The 19972-nt window shown below is 42.5% G+C and overlaps 2 protein-coding genes across 2 annotated transcripts in view; one reads left to right on the forward strand and one right to left on the reverse strand.

Moving 5' to 3' along the window:
• rbks (ribokinase) overlaps window positions 1-13091 on the reverse strand; it is a 35959-nt gene extending 22868 nt beyond the window's left edge. Inside the window, exons 1-5 of the mRNA XM_083923840.1 lie at window positions 13041-13091; window positions 9572-9633; window positions 1798-1930; window positions 705-768; window positions 335-397 (exon numbers count right to left, since the gene is read on the reverse strand). Of these exons, the coding sequence (XP_083779966.1) occupies window positions 335-397; window positions 705-768; window positions 1798-1930; window positions 9572-9633; window positions 13041-13082 (364 nt within the window). The 5' untranslated portion in view covers window positions 13083-13091. The remainder of the gene's footprint in view (window positions 1-334; window positions 398-704; window positions 769-1797; window positions 1931-9571; window positions 9634-13040) is intronic.
• Window positions 13092-13340: 249 nt separating this feature from the next.
• The window catches only part of babam2 (BRISC and BRCA1 A complex member 2), an 86231-nt gene continuing 79599 nt past the window's right edge, over window positions 13341-19972 (forward strand). Inside the window, exons 1-3 of the mRNA XM_083923934.1 lie at window positions 13341-13418; window positions 14897-15052; window positions 15858-15934. Of these exons, the coding sequence (XP_083780060.1) occupies window positions 14916-15052; window positions 15858-15934 (214 nt within the window). The 5' untranslated portion in view covers window positions 13341-13418; window positions 14897-14915. The remainder of the gene's footprint in view (window positions 13419-14896; window positions 15053-15857; window positions 15935-19972) is intronic.

Consider the following 19972-nt stretch of genomic DNA (forward strand, 5'->3'; position numbering starts at 1 on the left):
GAGCTTTACGTCACTCTACTGTATTTGCTACATGACAGCAATTGCTCTCCGTGTGGAAAGCCTTGAATTGTTGCAGACTGGAACCTCTGGATACTCAGCATGTTTCGGTGCACTGAAGTATTTGTGTGTGTGAGTGTGTGTATATCCAGTGATTATAGTCACTTGAACACTTCTGAGTCAGTGAAGGTACTGAGTGTGTGACGGTGTGTGCGTAGTAGTGGAAAGAGGGCACCTATAGCGCACATGCATGGTTGTGCAAGTATGAGGCCATTTCTACAACTCAAAGGGCTTTCAGGATCTGAGTACGGTGTAGGCAAGTGGGGAAAGCATTTACCTGCATCGTTGACAATGATGGAGGCAGCTCCTGTGGCTGCGTCGGAAGTCTGCCCTACAAAGTCTGAGACAGGGAGAAGACAAAAAGGTGCAAAACCGAATTTGAAAGTAACCATTTTTTTTGTCTTTCAACACACCATAGTTACCACTACTGATTCCTTGGAGCACATTTGGCTCAGGTCACAGACTTTTGGCCATGAAGAGATAGAACATCTAAAGTTGGATTAACTATCTAAGTAACTTAAAAGAACTTGCAAAATACAGAACAAAACAAAATAGTTTGAACAAAATTGGAACTTCTTGCAATGCAACATGCTAATGGCAACCAATTTGGTATGATCAGTAAAGCAAAAAAAAACAAAAAACTGTACCTGTGTTTACACCATTTTCCTTGAAATTCTGAATGTAATTGTCTCCAAAGAAGTCTTTACCAACCTAGAAAAGATTGAAGGCAAAACGATTACAACAAAGAGAGTGTCAAGCGGGGTCAGACTTGGTTAGCGGCAACTTTTGAAAAGTGGTATAGTCAAACCTCAGTTGGATTGGATTTTCGTGTGCCCTGCCAGCATACTGGCATGGTGCCGCTGCCGAAAATGTTTAAAATCTAACACACAATGTCAACGAACGCACACACGTGCAAACACACGACCAGCTGCGCCAAGCCTCGAAGACACGATAACCCCGCCTTCACGCCTCTTCATGCCCACCTCGTTTCTTTCCCTCCTTTCCCTCTTCCCCTGATCCGCATAGGGATGTCCACATCTGTAGCTACTTTGGGTTGTGGAAGGGGTCCCCACCTCGCCCCGAGGCGCCTACATCGAACCCACGCTTTCCAAAAATCGTGCCAAAACGCGGGCACTTCTAGCTGCCTGTGATAATGGGTTGGGCTGGTATTGGCTGCCTGGCCCCGTTCTCTTTGAAGAGTGGCCTTCCGTCTTGGATGTTTTTGACAAGCCCGGGTGTCTATTTTTGGGTTCTCCCCATGCCCGGAGAGCTCCTCCCGCACTGGGTTGTTATCGATCGGGCCTCTTTGTTCTGACAGAGGTGGGGCTTCGGTGCTTTAGTGCTTGGGTTAAAAGGCCACACTGAGCTTACTGATTGGAGTCTCTGGGTTGTATGGTATGGGAATAGGCTTGTTTGAAGGCGCGCAAGCGTGGGTGGGCGTATGCATGCGGTATAGTATTGATCAAGAGAAAATGAGGCATAGAGAGTTGATGCGGTGAAATAACTGAAGTGTGAACGAAGCTATAAGGTTCTACGGAGTCGTTAACTAGTTGGTAGCTGATGGCTGATTATTTGTACCAAGTAAGACGTAGATGAGCAAAAGGCTGGACGAGCTAAAAAAACTTTCTTTTTAACTGAAATGCAAATATTCAAGCTGAAAAACTTACACACCCTGTGACACAGACTCTACAGGTCAGCAGCAGTGTACAGCTGCAAACCTGATTCCAGGTCAGGTCATACCTTGCAGACCATGGCGGTTTTGGCTCCTAGTCTTGCAGCCTGTATGCACTGGTTGGCCCCTTTCCCTCCGAAGCCAATGAAGAACTTGTGCCCATGGATGGTTTCCCCGGCTTTGGGTAGCCTCGGTGCCTGGCTGAGGATGGTGTGTGGTTGAGGGTGGGTGGGTGGGTACAATGCGCACAATTTTAGAGAGTACACATTCACATTCAGAGTCCTGTCCTTAAACATATGCTTTTCTTGAATCTTGCATTTTAATTGGCTTTTTTCACCATCAAGGCGTCTCTTCACACTGCAGATAGAAGTTTGAAAATGTTCCATAAAACTTTGAAAAGTGTTTTTTTTTGGCAGTGTGAGTGTTCTGTGTTGAAAACAAGGAGTAAATAGAGATGTCGAGATGTGAAGATAACCCTTCAGGGCCGAATCTTTTCCTGGTTAAGCTATTTATTCATCACTGGAAAGAAAAGGTGCAAAAACACACAAACAAGAGGAGTCTTTGGAGTCTGGTGAGGATTATAGGTCTTTCATAGGGGTCAACAAAATTCCCCCTCCACACACACACACAAACACACCGACACCAACACACACAGACACACACACACACACACACACAGACACAGACACACACACGCACACACGCTCACACACACACACAGAGTAATTAAACAAAGACAGAACATTTAGTTGCCTCATCACTCTAAGACAGATATTTTATCGAGACATTCAGTCAGATCTGCCCATGCAAGTGTCTTCAAATTTGCAAATGATGCAATAAGCAAAACTCACAGCTGTCTCAACATGATGCTGGCCGCATCAGTAATGTCTGACTCATCAGGGTTGGGTTTAAGCCCCGCCCTTTCCCTCAAGGTTGATATACCACAGGTGGGTGCCCTCAAGAGGAGCCGTCAGTTGCCTGATTCCTCCAATCACGGAGCCAGAGTGAGCGGTGAGTAACACGAGGGAGAGACAACAGACGGCTTCATACAGTACGTCAGGATGCTGTGGTCTGGCCCCGGGCCAGCGCTGCTCAGAGCCAAAGGGTTTGCGGATGGCAAAATGTTGTCATAAACTTGTTTTTCACCCTGTTGTTGCTCTGTTTAATATGTGTGTGTGTGTGTGGCAGGTGTGCTATTACAGTAAACTCACTCAATCCCAGGATTTCCAGTAACTGAGACGCTGGTGGCAAACACTGGAGCTGGCTATAAATGCTGCTGTTTTCGCACCGGCGTGTGAAAACACTAAAATGCCCAAAGCTATAACAGGATGTAGGGTCAGTGAGACTGAAGTGTGGTGAGAAGGAAACGGAACACACACACGCACACACGCACACACGCACACACGCACACACACACACACACACACACACACACACACACACACACACACACACACACACACACACACACACACACACACACACACACACACACACACACACACACACACACACACACACACACACACACACACTGAAAACATCATACTTTCAGGGAAATAATTGTGTGTGTGTGTGTGTGTGTGTGTGTGTGTGTGAGAGAGAGAGAGAGAGACTCAACCACCACACCAACCTGTTGATTCTTTATCGTTAACTGATCCAGTTTATAATTACAATATATGGTAATGACCTTCTGAAGCAGCTAGCAGGTAGCGTAAGGCCACACCGCCTCATACCTGTTGCAGTGATAACAACTGATAATGCCCATTACATCATCTGACAACAGGTGAATCGGCTGGCCTAAGTTTATGCATATTTAACATTGGGCTGGATCAATGTGCGGATCTCACATAATGTGTTAAGGCTGCAAAAAAAGGTTTGCTTCACCGGAAGTGTCTTCGTGTTTTATTTTGAAATTTTCGTGTGCATTTCCTGCCTGATATTGGTGCTGCAGCCAGACGCCTCTTATGTCAGGCCCCTCTCCCCATTCAGATTCCAATGTGTTGGATCTGACAGGCCAATCACAACCGTTTCTCTCATATGGGGCGGGTCTAACAATGATGACTGACAGAGGAGCGTTATGCTTCAATGTAGTTACCAAACATAGTTACTGAACGCAATCGACCGGGCTCACGAAACTCAGATCAAACCGTCAATAGGCAGCAAATAAGAATATGAATCAAGATTCTGTTACTATTTTGGCTAATTCTGGGGCGGCAGTAGCTCAGTCCATATGTGACTTGGCTAGGAACCGGAGGGTCGCCGGTTTGAGTACTTGTGTGGAGCAAGGCACCGAACCCCCAACTGCTCGGGGAGCCGGTCACTGGCAGCCCCCTTGCTCTAACATCTCTCCATCATTGCATGTATATAGGTCCTGTATGTGTGTGTGTGTGTGTAATGAAAAATAATAATAGAGTGAAAATTGAATTTCCCCACTGCGGGACAATTAAAGGAATTCTTCTTCTTCTCCTCGCCTCTAATGTTTTCAGAAACACATATTAGTGTACTGTTTAGCTGTAATTTGAGAAGGTCTGTGACCCGGCCGCCCATTTGTTCACCAAGCACCTACTCAACTTTTAAGTGTTGCTCAGTGTTAAGGCGTTTTGTTGCTCCGATTGGTTGTAGCTCTATCCAATTGCTGTTTCATATTTCTTTCTTTGCAGACCATAAAGACATTGTCAACATTTGGCTTACAGCCACCTAAAGCCGGATAACTGACAGGTAAGATAAAGAGATTTCCAAATTCTTAAATAAACCCACCCACGCCTCTTCATGCCCGGCGAGACACTTGGCTATTGTTGTCTGTGGTGAGTGCGCCAAACAGACAGGGCACTTATGTGCTAAAGTACAACATCGCTGCGTTTTCTCCCCTGAAACCGAAAAGGCCAGAGCAGGTGTTCAGTGACGTGAAGTGTTTGCTTTGAGGCTGGCTCTCATTTCCCTCTCCTCCGTCTCTTTTCAAGTCATTCCTCAGCTGTTGGTGAGCAACAGGGGGAAGTAGACTTGGACAAAAACAAAATGAAAATTGAACTGGAGCTTGTCTTTCCAGTTCCACACACGACCTCCAAGGTGAACTTGCAAAATAATATACAGAGAGTGAACTCGAGCTTTTCCTTGTATTAATCAAAATGTCCTATCATTACTGAATTATAAGTGTGGATACTACATGGTCATACTAAACACGGAAACCAATTAAATCTAAGTGTGGTAACCTTCAGCTCGTGCTGTGCCTCAGACAAGAGGCTTTTCAAGCCTATGCACCACTGAGGGGTGCATGGACATTTTTATTCTCATTTTATATAATTGTCCTTGCCCAGGAAGGTCCCTTTAGTGGGAGCTCCAGCAGATAAAGACAAGGTGAAGGAACTTAACAAAGAACAGGCTGAGTAAAGACAATGTACCTTACATGGACACGGTAAGCTGCTTTGCTAACAAGAGGTGCGGCGTTGGAGTCGGGCGTGGACATATATTTTTGTGTGGTCGGGCAATCTTTTGGAGGCACGTGCATGTGGCTATAAATCACTCGGTGGTCAGAAACGACCTGCATCGGTAGATATTATAAGCCACTTATCAGCCTGTTCTGTGTCTGAATTGATCGACGTCTATGGCAAAATCCCAGCTTTCTTTCTTTTTTATTTAATTTGACATTTACATAAAAGGCTGGCAGACACCTCTGACCATGCTTTTGGTATGGAACAAGTCTACTGCAGAATAACTGTGACACCGTTTGAAAAATAACAGGTAAATACTGTAGTTTTTTTTAACTTGAAGAAAAAAACACCAGTAAACGTGTTTGGTTCATTGATGACTCTAAAATCGCCCGTAGGTGTGAATGGTTGTCTGTCTCTGTTCGTCTCTATGTGTCCTGTGATAGACTGGCATCCTGTCCAGGGTGGACGCCGCCTCACGCCCGATGTCAGCTGGGATCGGCTCCAGCCCCCCGCGACCCCGACAGGGACAAGAGGTTGAAGATGAATGAATGAATGGAAAAACATTTCGATAACGATATACAGTATATCACAATGTAGCATGTTTCCTGTTAATTCGATAAATAACTGGAAATGAAATAACCACATGGTAAAGATTATTGTTGCATGCTCCCGTGTGAATTAATTAATATAATTAATTGATTAATTAATATTAATATATATATTCATTAATTTAGTATTTTCCCCTCCAAATTAAAACTTTATTGCAAAAGGAACGCAACAGTTTCATGTAAAGTTGTACAGAAATATATTTATTTTTAAATTCCAGCTATTCACAGACTGTTTACATGCACAGAAATAGTGTCATGTCAAAACAGAACTGCATCTTCAAATGATATTCCATCCATATATATATATATGTTTTTATTTTAACCTGCTTATTTATTGTTATTGCATTGATACAGAGGTTGCAATCTTAATAACATGCTCATACAACGATATAATAAGCCACGTATCAGCCTATTCTGTGTCTGAATTGATCGATGCCTATGGAAAAATTACAGCTTTCTTTCTTTTTTATTTAATTTTACATTTACATAAACAATGCTGACAATGCTTTTGGTATGGAACAAGTCTACTGCAGGTAAATACTGTATTCTTTTTAACTTGAAGAAAAAAAACACCAGTAAATATAGCTGGATATGGAAAAACCTATCCCTATAGATATACACTATATATCACAATGTAGCATGTTTTCTGGTAATTCAATAAATACATAGACATGAATTATACAATGTCAATAAAGATATTCTACTCTATTCTAAAACTGTTTCTCCCCACAGCACATCACTGAGTTGAAATTTGGGAACCAGCATATTTTTGCCATTTCTCAACAAAATACAATATTAGACAATTAATTATCAAAATGTTTCAATTCAGTCATCCTTACTACAGTTACAGTCGAGGCCCGTATTTGTTAGCCTAAGCTTGAGATTCACTTTAATAATAACATAAGTTAAAGGTGTGTTTACTGTGCGTTGGTAGAAATAATCCAGGTACTAATAATAATCCTGGTACTAATAATAATCCTGGTCATTTGGGAAACTGAGTTTTCACTGAGCAGGTGATAAGTGTCTCCACTCAGTAGACTGAGGCAGTAGGGGGCACTGTACGGCTTCGACAATGGGTTAAAAGCCTGAGAGGCTCTGCTGCTCCTCCTCTTTGTGCACTGCAGATAGTACACATCCAACATAACCTTTTACTACCCAATACAATGCTTTAAAAAAAAGGGGGCACGGTATGCTCCTCAGCTTGACTGATACATTTATAACAAAACGCCACAGAGAGGGTTACGCTTTGTGCTTGTGTGGCAAGACAGAAGCGGAGAGAGTCGCTGTCTGTCAGTCAATGGCGTTGCCACCCAAACACTGGCTGTTCAAGACAACTGGATTTCTAACTTCAAAGCCATGCATATCACTTTGAAGGGCTGCAGATGTATTCCAACTACCCTCCCCTATCCACATTCTGACCCTCATCCATAAAAGCCCCAACCCCACACACACGCACACACACTCTCCAAAAACAGGCGATTTCCCGTTAGCTTATTAGGATCTTAATTGACAACGCCTGCCCTTCAAAGCGGAAAGTCACTGGTTGAATTGCTAATGAGCAACAAAATAAATACCCCCCCCCCCCCCCCCACACACACAAAAAAAAACAGTAGGAGAAGGCATATGTTTTTGATAAGTTGGAACTAGTGACAAAAAAACAATTGACGACTTGAATTGGAGTGTGCACTCGCAAGAATGTCAGAAAACTTTTCTCCAGTTGGCACATACTGGGGTTGTTTATTCAGATCTCCATTTGCTGGCAGCCAGGGCACAGCTATTTTTCCAGGGTTTCACAAAGACATATATCACAAGCTGTGCGACAAAACTGTCACGCAAGCTCAAACAACAAGCCTCTCCGCGCTGACAGGAGGACTTTTTCGGTGGCTGGAGCCTATGAAGACATGGCATTGTTTAGTATTTATTGAATTATTTTCATGCATCTATTGAGATTGTGTCACTCCTCACAAAGGTTATGGTAAATGACGATGACACATTGTTTTCAACTAACCCACTGTGCTGGAGTTGATGACTAATGGTTTGTGGGAATGGATCCTACTTGGCTCGACAAAACTCACCACGTATGTGGATGATGCACCGCTGACATTTTATGAAGCGGTAATTATACCAGATCTTTGAGTCTTTGAAAACGGAATCGGTTTTACTACGCGATGGTCACATCTACATTATCTGATCAATGATTGGGTGTCGTTAAGGCCTGACCGATGTGGGATTTTTGAGGCTGATACGGATCTTAGAGGGGGTAAATTCACTGATATGGTGGATGATATAGTGACGTTTTGAGCTTGAATGGAAATTGACCTTTTCTTTGTGGATTGTGCACCAATACAATTCTGCAAAGGTACTCAGAAGGCTGCTTTCCTAGACAAATAACTTTACTAAATAATATTTAACTCATTATTATACATACAATGTATTATACGGTCAACCAATTACAGAAATAAATATGGACCCGTTCAGCCATTAGGCATAACAGTGAGCAGACTTGTGGCTTAAAGCTGTTGGACACTCTTAGATCAGGGATGTTCCCTTCAACATTTTGGGCGTCAGTGGCATTATCTAAGTTTAGACCACTTCCTCTATTCTTGTGTAGACAGGACTGTGCAGTCCATTTCAAGCCATGATGGAAAAATACCCCTAAGCCCTTATGCCATATTTTCCACAAGCCTGCATGTCAAAATATGTCCCTGAGGGAAAATGGTGCTTGTGGAGGTTATTCATAATAAAGGAAAACGTGTTTTAAGCAAAGACAATAGACTGTTTGCTAAGCCACACCCTTTATGAGCCTGCTGTCCCCAGCTAGGCCTGTCTTGATAAGATCCTTTAATAGCAATGGCTACCTGTGGCCTCTCACCAGTTAAGAATGCAGTTAAGTTGTATGTAACTGTTTTTAGGAGAAGAGGGCTGCACAGGTAACGGTCTTCGTGTGGACACTGGTGATCGGTTTAACTAAAGGGCGATTTTCCACTTGGACTGTTTCATTTGAGTAATGTTTAGAGGCTGAAAGGAGCAAAACTAACTAGCACTTCACCGCAAAAACTAATTAGTGTCAGAAATTCATTTTTTTTGTAAAACAAACAAATTGTGGCTCTTCGTATCTATGTTATGTTATCTATATATAACCCTTTGGGAGATAGGAAACTACTATAACCACTAGGTTAAGACATGAATAGCTCCATAGTTATATGCTATAGAATAAGTGTTCAATCCTCGACATTTCAAACCTACGTAATGTATTAAATATGCAAAAAGAATTCATTCATTCATTCATCTTCAACCACTTGTCCCTGTCGGGGTCGTGGGGGGCTGGAGCCGATCCCAGCTGACATCGGGCGTGAGGCGGGTCCACCCTGGACAGGACGCCAGTCTATCACAGGACACATAGAGACGCACAAAGACAGACAACCATTCACACCTACGGGCAATTTAGAGTCATCAGTGAACCTAACACGAGCATATTTTCAAATATATTATATACATATATATCTATACATATGAAAGTTGGAAACATGGGTCACATGGGTCCCGACCCAAAGGTTGAGAAACAGAAATACCTAATATGATCGGGACAATTTGCCCAATGTCCTGCTTCCTGTTGGGCCCACCTGAGGAAGAACAAGAGTTTCCTGAACCCAGATTTAGCTAAACATTTCTTACCCAGCCTTCCTATAAAACATCAGGTTGATTTATGGTCATTTGAGGAAGCAAACAGAGCACTGACACAACTCATTTCACCTACTAGCAGTGATTCAGTCGACACGGTTACAATAAGTCAATTTACTCACCTCACCAAGTCAGTCATACAGGAGCCGACCACCATCACATCGAAAGCCTCTTCAGTCATTATCTGATTGAGACACACATTTTTGTTATTTCTATAGCAACGACACTTTCTTGCATTTAAACTGTGTGTTGATGATTTAGGAGGTTCTTAAATTCCTCAACATTCGTCCCGATTTCCCAGTAAAACCTATTCATAAACGAAATCCAGAGCACAGTGGACTCCTCGGGGGCATATCAGGCGAAATATGTAAACTAGTTTCCCCAACAGCCTCCAAACAAAAATCACTTCCTATTATTTATCTCCCACATTAGCATGAGCTCGACTGAAACAAGAAAGAAGGTAAAAATAGAGCATTCATCGCTGGCTCAGTTGGACAGGTTCCAATCTCATCGGGGGTGGGGGTATTTCAACGCTACACCACGTGAAGGCACCGCAGCCAAGCAAAGTCTATAATTAATTCAATCCTCGGCTTGTATCGGAGCTAATGCTAGTGTGTTAATCTCCTCAAATCTCTGCCTAGGCAGTAGAAGACTAGAAAGCCTGGCCGCTGGCTGCAGGATGGCTAAATTCTCTCTCTCCCACATCTCGCAGCATATTGTCTTCCCTCGGCAGGCATGAAAAAGCTCGCCTAGAACCCTCCACGGCTCCACTGCAGGGGAATATTATGAGATCCACATTGTCCAATAATATCAAACAGCAAGGAACCCTCTTAGATTATTCCCTGTATTGATGCAGAATTGTCACGCAGCGGCTGACCAACCTGATGCAGGGTCCGTAGACGCAGCTTAATGGATGTGAATGGATGCATTTAGAGATGATTTCAGTTAGTGACAGTCACAGTTTTGGAAATGGACTGATCACAGAACGCTCTTAACCAGGACTTCAGACTTTGATAAATGGACTTGTACTTATATGGCGCCTTTCCAGTCTTCTGACTACTCAAGGTGCTTTCACAGTGTTTGTCACATTCACCCATTCACACAGACGTTCACACTGATGGTGGTGGACATCTACAGACCATCTAATCTAACCATTCACAGCACATTCACACACCCATGCGCAGCACGGGGAGCAATTCGGGGTTTAGTGTCTTGCCCAAGGACACTTCGACATGAGGACCGGGGGAGGTGGGGATCAAACCTCCAATCTCTCAATTGGAGGACGACCCACTCCACCGAGCCACAGTCGCCCAATACTACACACTCATATACAATATATAAATATAAATATAAAATAAATATAAATATACAATACTAGAATTAAAGAAAAATACTTGATAACACTTTCAGTACCACGAGAAAAAGAAAAAAAAGTTCTTGGCACATAAAATAGGATTGTTTTTCTCTTGAATTTTAAATGAACAATCTGCGCACAGTGCTGCTACGGGAGAAAGTCACTCAACACACCGACACACAGTTGATTTTCGTGCCTGTTGTTTCATCCGTGCACGCCGAGGTTGAAAATGTAATTCTGTGATGTAATGTGCTTTTGTTATTATCAAATACGGCACAAACGGATGGTGGTTACAGGGTACAGGGAAGAAGAGGGGTATGACAAACACTAGGGTTCTCACATGTTGCCATACTTGTCATTTATTTTATTTTACACAAGCGGTTATTGTGTCGTTTGTTGGTTATTGTTTGTTTTGTTGAGCGTTTTAAAAAACAGGATACACAGGAAGGAAGAAAACCTATAGTTCTAGGTACTAAGTCGAGAAGGGGTAGGAATAAATAAGCTAATGCTCCTTTTCAACATACGGAGGGTTTGAATGACTCGTGCTTCAAGTGTAATTTATTTTTCACATGTTTGAAATAAAGCATTCATTCATTCATTCACTCATTTGTTGATATTGTATAATTTTAAACATGTGGTGTTGAAAAAGTGTCATCGTATTGAAACCTTATTTGAAACCGTGTAGTCTGAATACAAATCACCGTTGTGGGTTAAACAATTTAGACTGAAAAAACAAACGCAAAATGTCATAAACATTGAAAATACTGTTGGAAACATTTTTAAAAACATATTTCTCCTCTGTCTGGTCGGGCGGTCTCGTCTTAACTACGTAATGATTGTTATCACCATGATATAACATTTCTAATATAATATGTTTGTTTTTAAACGTGCTTTTCAGAAATGTAGATAATGCTCGTAACAAAAATGTCCTTTAACTCTCACTCTCTGTGGAAGAGTGAGTCGTCCTCCATTCGAGAGATTGGTGGTTCGATCCCCACCTGTCCTTGGGCAAGACACTGAATCCTGAATTGCTCCTCGTGCTTCGCATGGGTGCGTAAATGTGGTGTGAATGGTCAGACTGTGTTGGATTAGCTGGTCTGTAGATGTCCACTGCCATCAGTGTGAATGTCTGTGTGAACGGGTGAATGTGACAGACACTGTGAAAGCGCCTTGAGTGGTCAGAAGACTGATTCCACACCTACTTCATCTCTTTTCTATTCTCTGTGTCATATTTTCCTAACGTTTAAGAATAGTCAAAAGACAACAGTAGGGTGCACATTGAACTAATAAGTCAACCCCTCGCATACTTGGGAAGGGGTAAATACATTTTACTGTTGCTGTTTCCAGCAGTTATTTCATTATTCTGACTTATTCTGAATCACCCTCATGAAGGTGGAATTTCCCCGTTATGAATCAGCCCGATTTACCTCATGTGGAAACACCACTGCTCCTGCTGCACATACTGATATCATTCGTATTCAAGATTCAAGATTCAAGATTCAAGAAGCTTTGTTTATCCCGAGGGAAATTATTGTGCAAGAGTTTCAATACAAAGAAGGGAAAGGATCAGAGTAACAATAAGCTAACGTTAATCAAATCAAAATAAAGCTAACGTGAAATAAATCAAGCAATTAACTAAATGTGACAGAGTGCAACAGACATTGTGGTTAAGCGTAGGTTTATATAATATACAACAATACGCAGCGTGCAGTTTAACTGCATGTTGAAATAAAATAAGTACAAACTAAATAAGTGATAAGGAGCGATAATTGATAACAGTGTTAAAAGTGTAGCAGCATTTCTGACAGAACTAAGTTACAGTAAGTTACAGTAAAGTACAGTGTAGCAGCATTTTACTGAGATACGTTACAGTAAACCACAGTGAATGCCTTTGTGTTTATCTTTTATTGATATTTTCCAAGTTAGATTTGTTCTATTTGTACAAGAAAAAAGACATTTCAGATAATATGGAGTAAACAGCAGCCATGCTGGCTTACTGTGCAAGTAACGTGTCTAAAACGTCACAATATCATAAAAATAGAAATATTAAGGTAACCATAAAACAGTTCTAGTTACATGTTCAGTCAAACATTATTTTCAACTCTTAAAAACAGAAGAACACTGTAGAATAAATCCCCAAAAAGAGAATAAGCCCCTTAACTTAACTAGACGATCTCTAAAGTATGTAGAGACAAAGTGTTGTTGAGTAATGCGACAAAAATATGAATAATAATTACCTTGCATTCAAGTGTGTTTTTGCAGAGTAGACAACTCAACATCACCGACCAGCGAGGGTCAAAGGGCGGAAAGACAACCGCCTGACGCTATAGATGTTGCCGGACACACTCCTGTCACTAAATCCGTGCTTACGCATTTAATTTAGCTTAAAACTACTTTGGTATAATTATGTCAAGCAAAATATACTTTCTGATATTTATATATATCCCCAAAACATGGCCAACGAGTGAAAACACTCATTCTGTCAACAGGCGTTATCACAGACGGCTAAGTCCGGGGCGGTAAAAAGGACCCAAACAACATATACCGGAAGCTTCGAGTGCACGAAGTAAACATTGGCGTTTATGCTTAAATTATCTGACTTTCAGCTCTTACAGGTACTCTAACCCACACCGCATGATGTATCTAAATGGGCAATAATGGGAATATTGTTTTTTAGAGTGAGTTTATTGTTTAAATCGTGGTAATTTGACGCTGCTTTACGTGGAAAGCTAACAAATGGCTAACGCTAACAAGCTTACGAGCAATTACAGTCACGTTACATTCTGACATAAATGTCACAAACGGACTCATTTTTCCCCAAAACACCTGAATGTAACAAAACTGTAGGACAAGCTTAGTATATTTTGTATTTCCCGTACAATGTGGACAGTTTACAAGGCAGTTTATAGTAAATGAACGGGGGGAAAGTGTCATTTTCTACGTTTTGTTTATTAAAACCTCAAACTTTCAGCAATGTTGAGGTGGATACTTTGTCAGTCGGTCTACTGTTCTCTTTTAAACGTGTTTGATCAAATGTTCTGTTTAACCTACGAATATACATGGTGGTGTAATGTTTAGAGTTAGTTTAATGGTGTTCAACTAAAGTCTAACTTCTTATCTTTGTTATTAAATGTCGTTTTAACGTTTTATATTTAGCTTTGTGTTTACGGGAGTCACCGGGGAATTAGCCGTGTGCTCCTCTCGGCGTAAACACTGGGAGCTGCTGGTTGTCCACATTAACATCAATGCTGTCAAAACATCCAGGACCAAACTTCAGTCCTTCACGATAAAATTACACGCGTTAACAGCTCCAATATATACCCTAAAGTCTTCCTAATTTCCATTTTTAATACAAACCACCACCTGAACTGATGAGGCAAAGCGTCGCCCAAACGTTCGTCCTGCTTTCTCTCATCAAGGTCACTTTATTTTACTAATTTGACAAATAAATGCCCATTTACAAATATGAAACTTCACTTGTAGATTCTTAGAAGTGTGTACATTAATTCTACTTGCACTTCTTAGGGGCTAATACTGGTGATACAGTCCCTATACGTGATGAACGTGCTCGTGTCCTTTGAATCTTTGGTACTATCTCATCTCATCTCCAGCCTCTTATCCGGGGTCGGGTCGTGGGGGCAGCAGCTTTAGCAGGGGACCCCAACCTTCCCTAACCGGGCCACATTAACCAGCTCTAACTGGGGGATCCTGAGGCGTTCCCAGGCCAGTGTGGCGATATAATCTCTCCACCTGGTCCTGGGTCTTCCACGAGTCCTCCTCCCAGCTGGACGAGCCTGGAACACCTCCCTAGGGAGGCGCCCAGGGTTCATCCTTACTAGATGCCCGAACCACCTCAACTGGCTCCTTTCAGTTGCGGCTCTACTCCGAGTTCCTCACGGATGCTGAACTTCTCCCCCTCTCTCTAAGGGAGACTCCAGCCCCCCTCCTGAGAAAACCCATTTCGGCCCCTTGTACCCTAGACCTCGTTCTTTCGGTCATGAATCTTCAGTACTAATAGAAGTGTTTTCTGTTAAATGCTGTATTGATACACTGCGTCAAAGTATGTCCGACAATTGTTGCTGTATCTCCACAGAGTCCTTAGAGTGGGTAAAATGAACAACATGTCCCCGGAGGTTGCACTAAACCGGATCTCACCTGAGTTGAGGCCCTTGCTCGTCAGCGTTGTGCGGAACGGTCGTGTCGGACTCGACTCCACAAACTGTCTCCGTGTCACGGACCTCAAAACTGGGTGAGGGGACGTTCGGGACCATAAGTTCCTCACACTTTATGCATTCAGTATCTATTGCACTGCAGTGATGCTGCATTCAAATGATCTGAGAAAGAGGAGTGGAATGTAGGGCGAACCCTGTAGACATGATATTACACACACACACACACACGCAGTAATTAAACAAAGGCAGCACATTTATTTGGACATTGGACAACATTGGACAATCCCTGTAAAACTGTGGCAGTCTATGCATTGTTCACATCTTATACCACCAAAGCTAGGTGCTACAAGTGGATCATTTTAAATGCACCCACATGGTGCAAAGTTACCATTCATTGTTTTTCGTACAGAGCTGTATTTGTCGGAATTTACTGATTGTTTACATTTAAAAAAATGGAAATTGTTAACTACATTTTTGACTCTAACTACTAAATGCCTCAGCAGTACACCTTTATTTATTCATTCATAATAATAATAATGAAAACAACTAACTAAGGTGCATCATTCAGGCAGCTTGAGGTCTGTCATCTTGGTGAGATGGTATCTTGCTTTAGTGTTTGTATAACATTAACAGTGAATAGATTTTTATGGCAGATTGGATGAGATCATTAAAAAAATCATTAAATTGACCTAAGATCAGATTTCAGGGTTAAGTCTGTGCCAAAAAACGGCCAAGAACACATGTTCGTCAACAGGTCTTAAAGTGACGGATGTGTTCGGCACTAACACAATGTTCAGTCTGAACGTCACAGTCAGAAATATAATGTGGATTCATTAATCATAAGCCTTAGATTGATTATTTCTTTTGTTGTTTTCCTCCTAGCTGCACATCTCTGACCCCTGGTCCCTGCTGTGATCGCTTCAAACTTCACATCCCCTATGCTGGAGAAACCCTGAAATGTGAGTAAATGAGTCATCCTCCCATTTGCAGTCTTTCAGTATATCATTGATGAGTTTTTGTTATTGTTTTTTTTTTTTTGTTATTTGTTCTTGAGAAAATGTTTTAATGATAGAAATCATTAGTAAACATTGCTTTGCCTTATTGAGTCACAAAGTAGTAGCAGAAGTAGAGCTAGGGATCAGCTAAGGCTGGTCACAGTCTAGCTAAGATCCAAAACACGTACTTTTTCTGTTTACTTTCATTATAAACTGCAATTGCATGTGTTGTTGCATGCAGTCTGCACACTATTGGGACACACTACTTCTTCATAATGTTGCTACTTGAACTTTGACCTTCTTGCTCACATGCAGTGCAATGCATTGTGGGTTAGAATAGTCAGAAAAGCATGCTGGCTTGCATACTGCAAAATCCACCTGGATGTAATAGGATATCCTGGTATTGTTGGCATAATGCATTTGACATATTACGTCTTTGGACACAGAAAATATTTTTCCGACATACACAAATAAAAGTATGTACGGTTATTGGAACGCATGGTTAATATCTGACTTGTCTTTTAGTCTTTATAAATATGTTCCTTGATTGATTTTCAGCAAACACAATTAAGGAGCAGTCACTGATTTAACAATCTAGTCCATTATGATTACATTTTTTTGCTTTTTGTATTGTTTAGAGCAAATGGTCTTGCACTTTGAAAAAATGCTGAATTAATTTAATTTGTAATGAATCACGTCAATACAACCTTGATCAGTTTTTAGAGAACTGTCTCACATCAGGCTGATTTGAAGATGAGAGGTGGTTTCAGGTCAGCACCAGCTGAAGTCACCAACACCAGTGGAATGAAATCAGCTTATTAAGGGCGCACTCACACTGTCCATCCGTCCCGTGCCTCGTGCTTTAGGGTACTTGTCCCCCCCCCTCCAGGCCCGTTTGTACTCACAATACCTGGGCCTCGGCGAATGCTTCTTGCTGCCTATACGTCATCACGCCGTGACAAGAGCTTTAGTCGAATAGAAAGGTTGCCAATGAAGACACCGTGTTAACATATAGTATCACTTGAAAGAAAGCATAACCAACCAAACGGCACCATAAAGTTGCTTTGTAATTGCTGTTTCTAAGAAGCAAGAGAAGAAAGTGCACAGGAATCCTTCAAGTACAAAACCAAGATGAATGTGTTTGTGATTACGCTGATGCTTGATAAGTGAAGTGATGACATGTTATTGTTGGTGCCACTGAATTTTTACTGGAAAGGTCTCTCACTTCTGAATCAAGTCTCCACATCAGAGCCCAATGGGCAACGTCACTTAATGTTGTTCAGTGATTATAATCATGGTTTAGAATGTTTCTACTTAGTGTTACTGGATTTTCAGTGACTCACAAGACACGTCAGAAATGTGCGTACACACACGTTGTGAAAAGATGCTATCGGTTATTGTCTTTGAATCTTGCGTGGGCAATTGGCTTAGTGCCAGTCAAGTTACAAGTTAATGGCATTGCAAACAAAGTATATTTCTCAGTTGATTGGAATTGACTGTGTTTAGGGTGCTTAAAAACCTCCAAACTCAGGGCAGAGCTTCATAAGAAAGATGTGTTGAACAGATTCAACAAATGATGAACATTGAGGTAAATGCAAAGTTATCCAGTTCCTGTTGTTCACCCGCCACTAGTGAAGCAAACAACACTATTGGTTCGTCTACCACCATCTGCGGTTCAACTAAACTAGCATTGTGTCGCCGAGCAGCAGCTGCGGCTAGCTCTTCTTTCGCACACTTGGAGTATATGCTCATTCATTCATCTCATTTCAACTGCTTGTCCCTGTCGGGGTCGCGGGGGGCTGGAGCCGATCCCAGCTGACATGGGACGTGAGGCGGGGTACACCCTGGACAGGACGCCAGTTTATCGCAGGGCACATAGAGACGAACAGAGACAGACGACCATTCACACCTACGGGCAATTTTAGAGTCATCAATGAACCTCATGAACAAGTTAACTTGGAGGGACTCTCTTCGTCTTCCTCTTCTCGTTGCAGTTTCTCGGCAGACTCTCTGAATGGAAGTTAACCTGGAACTAATAAAGACAGTTCCCACAACCCAGGACGATGTTTGGAGAATCACGTCCAGAGATAGTCCAGAGTTTCTCTTTCATACATGTAGCACGCGACCGGAGATTCTCCATGTCCGATGCCTTCTCACTTACTGGAAATACTTTGTTCTGTTTAGACGAGGGAGGAGGGATGATAGCGCTTCATGCGAGAAATATGCCACAGAGTAACAGATTATTGGTTCACATTTGATCAGCACTGCCTAGTTTCACTTTTTGATTGGAGTTGATGAACAGTGTCTCTGAGTGGTTATTGTACATTGTGGAATCTAGCAAATGTCATTAGAGCAGAAGGTAGAGGTAGAGCTGCATGACTTTTTCACAGGTCGTCTGTTTTATTGTGGTGTCAGCATCGAGTGACAGTTTCAGCAAACCTGAAACAATTCACTGACTTCATCTTTAAGAGTCGTTACAAACAAATGATTCATCCGCGTAGCTAACGTCTCTATCACATATTATTCGTCAGCACTCCAGGCTGCGTCTACGACCCATATTCTCACCCACTTCAAAGTAGACAAAGCAAGCCACATCTGTCAGCTAGGTTCCTGAAACAGGTTTTTGTGGCGGATGAGTTATGGACAAGTTCTTTGTACGGATGCAGACATTTTAGAGGCTTTGCAAAGGAAAACCTTTTTTAGCATGTCTCACAGCACTTTTTTTTTGAATGTGAACCAGTGTTACTCCGGTGTACTCCGCCTCCCTCTAAGGGCGCGCTCACACTATCCTCCCGGACCGAGACCCGGACTTTAGGGTACTTGTCCCCCCTCCCTCTCCCCCCCGCGCCCCAGCCCCGTTTGTACTCACACTGCCAGGGCCTCGGCCAATACTTCTTGCTGTCCATACGCCATCACGCCGTAACACGTCACACGCATTGATCGCGTGTGTGGCTTTGTTTACAAATCTTTCCATAGACCTCGGAGTTTTTGTGCGTCTTGTCGACTGTTTTTGAATCTTTTCATCCGACCAAATCTGCAGTAAACACTCCACCTCCGCATCACACCAACGTGAACCTTTCCCCACCATTGTTGTTGTTGTTAAATGTCCGCGCATGGTCCGTCCTTCTATTTACATGTCCGAACAGGCGGACATAACGCTACTGCCGTAGGGCTCGTGCTCGTGCGCGTGCACGTGCGCACGCTCGTGCTCGTACATGTGCAAACGGCTCCGCTAAAGCCCACCTATTTCAAGCGGGCCGTGGCGGCCCAGCTGGCCCCAGTTGAGCGCGGAGCGGGTGCGCTCACACTACTTAAAGGTACTAGACTTTAGCTGAAAAACCGGTTTTGGCCGCGGCCAAAAGGATAATGTGATCACGCCCTAAATCCCCACTCTCTTTCCCCCTGCCTCACATCTGACGCTCCTTACTCCCCCGACTCGTAAGCGGTGACAGCGGTAGACTACCGGAAGGGACGCCCAGCCAAGTCACCTATGGACTGAGCTACTGCCGCCCAGTGTGCCATACGCATATTAGGAGCATTTTAAGATGACAAAAGAAAAGTGTAAAAATGCCAGAGAGGTAAGAATGGCTTTAATGTACAGGTCTAAACAATTAATTTTGCTTAAAAATGCCTAAAAGCTGGTGTTGATGGAGCCAGAGTCTGCAGGTTTGGAGCATTAAGAAGTGTAGTTTGTGGTTTCCTTTAGCTGTCTATGAAGTTTGGTGTGAATGTGGCCCTGCGTGGGGGGAAAAAACATTTCTAGCAAGGGGAAGTAGGTTTTGCTTATTTAGCAAGATTTGCTAAAAATCTGTCCAGGCAGAAAAGATTGTGATCTCCGTCAAGATGTTGCAGCGAGACTCGTGGAATGTGTAGACGTGAGGTTTGATCACAGGAATAAAGCAAACAATGCTTCTATGTAGAACTGGGGTTGTAGATTATGATAGAGCCCTGTAATCTACCCTAGCTTTATTCATAACTTAGTGATTTAGTGTAATGTGCACA

The sequence above is a fragment of the Echiichthys vipera genome, assembly GCF_963691815.1.
Source record: "Echiichthys vipera genome assembly, chromosome: 12".
Classification (NCBI taxonomy): domain Eukaryota; kingdom Metazoa; phylum Chordata; class Actinopteri; order Perciformes; family Trachinidae; genus Echiichthys; species Echiichthys vipera.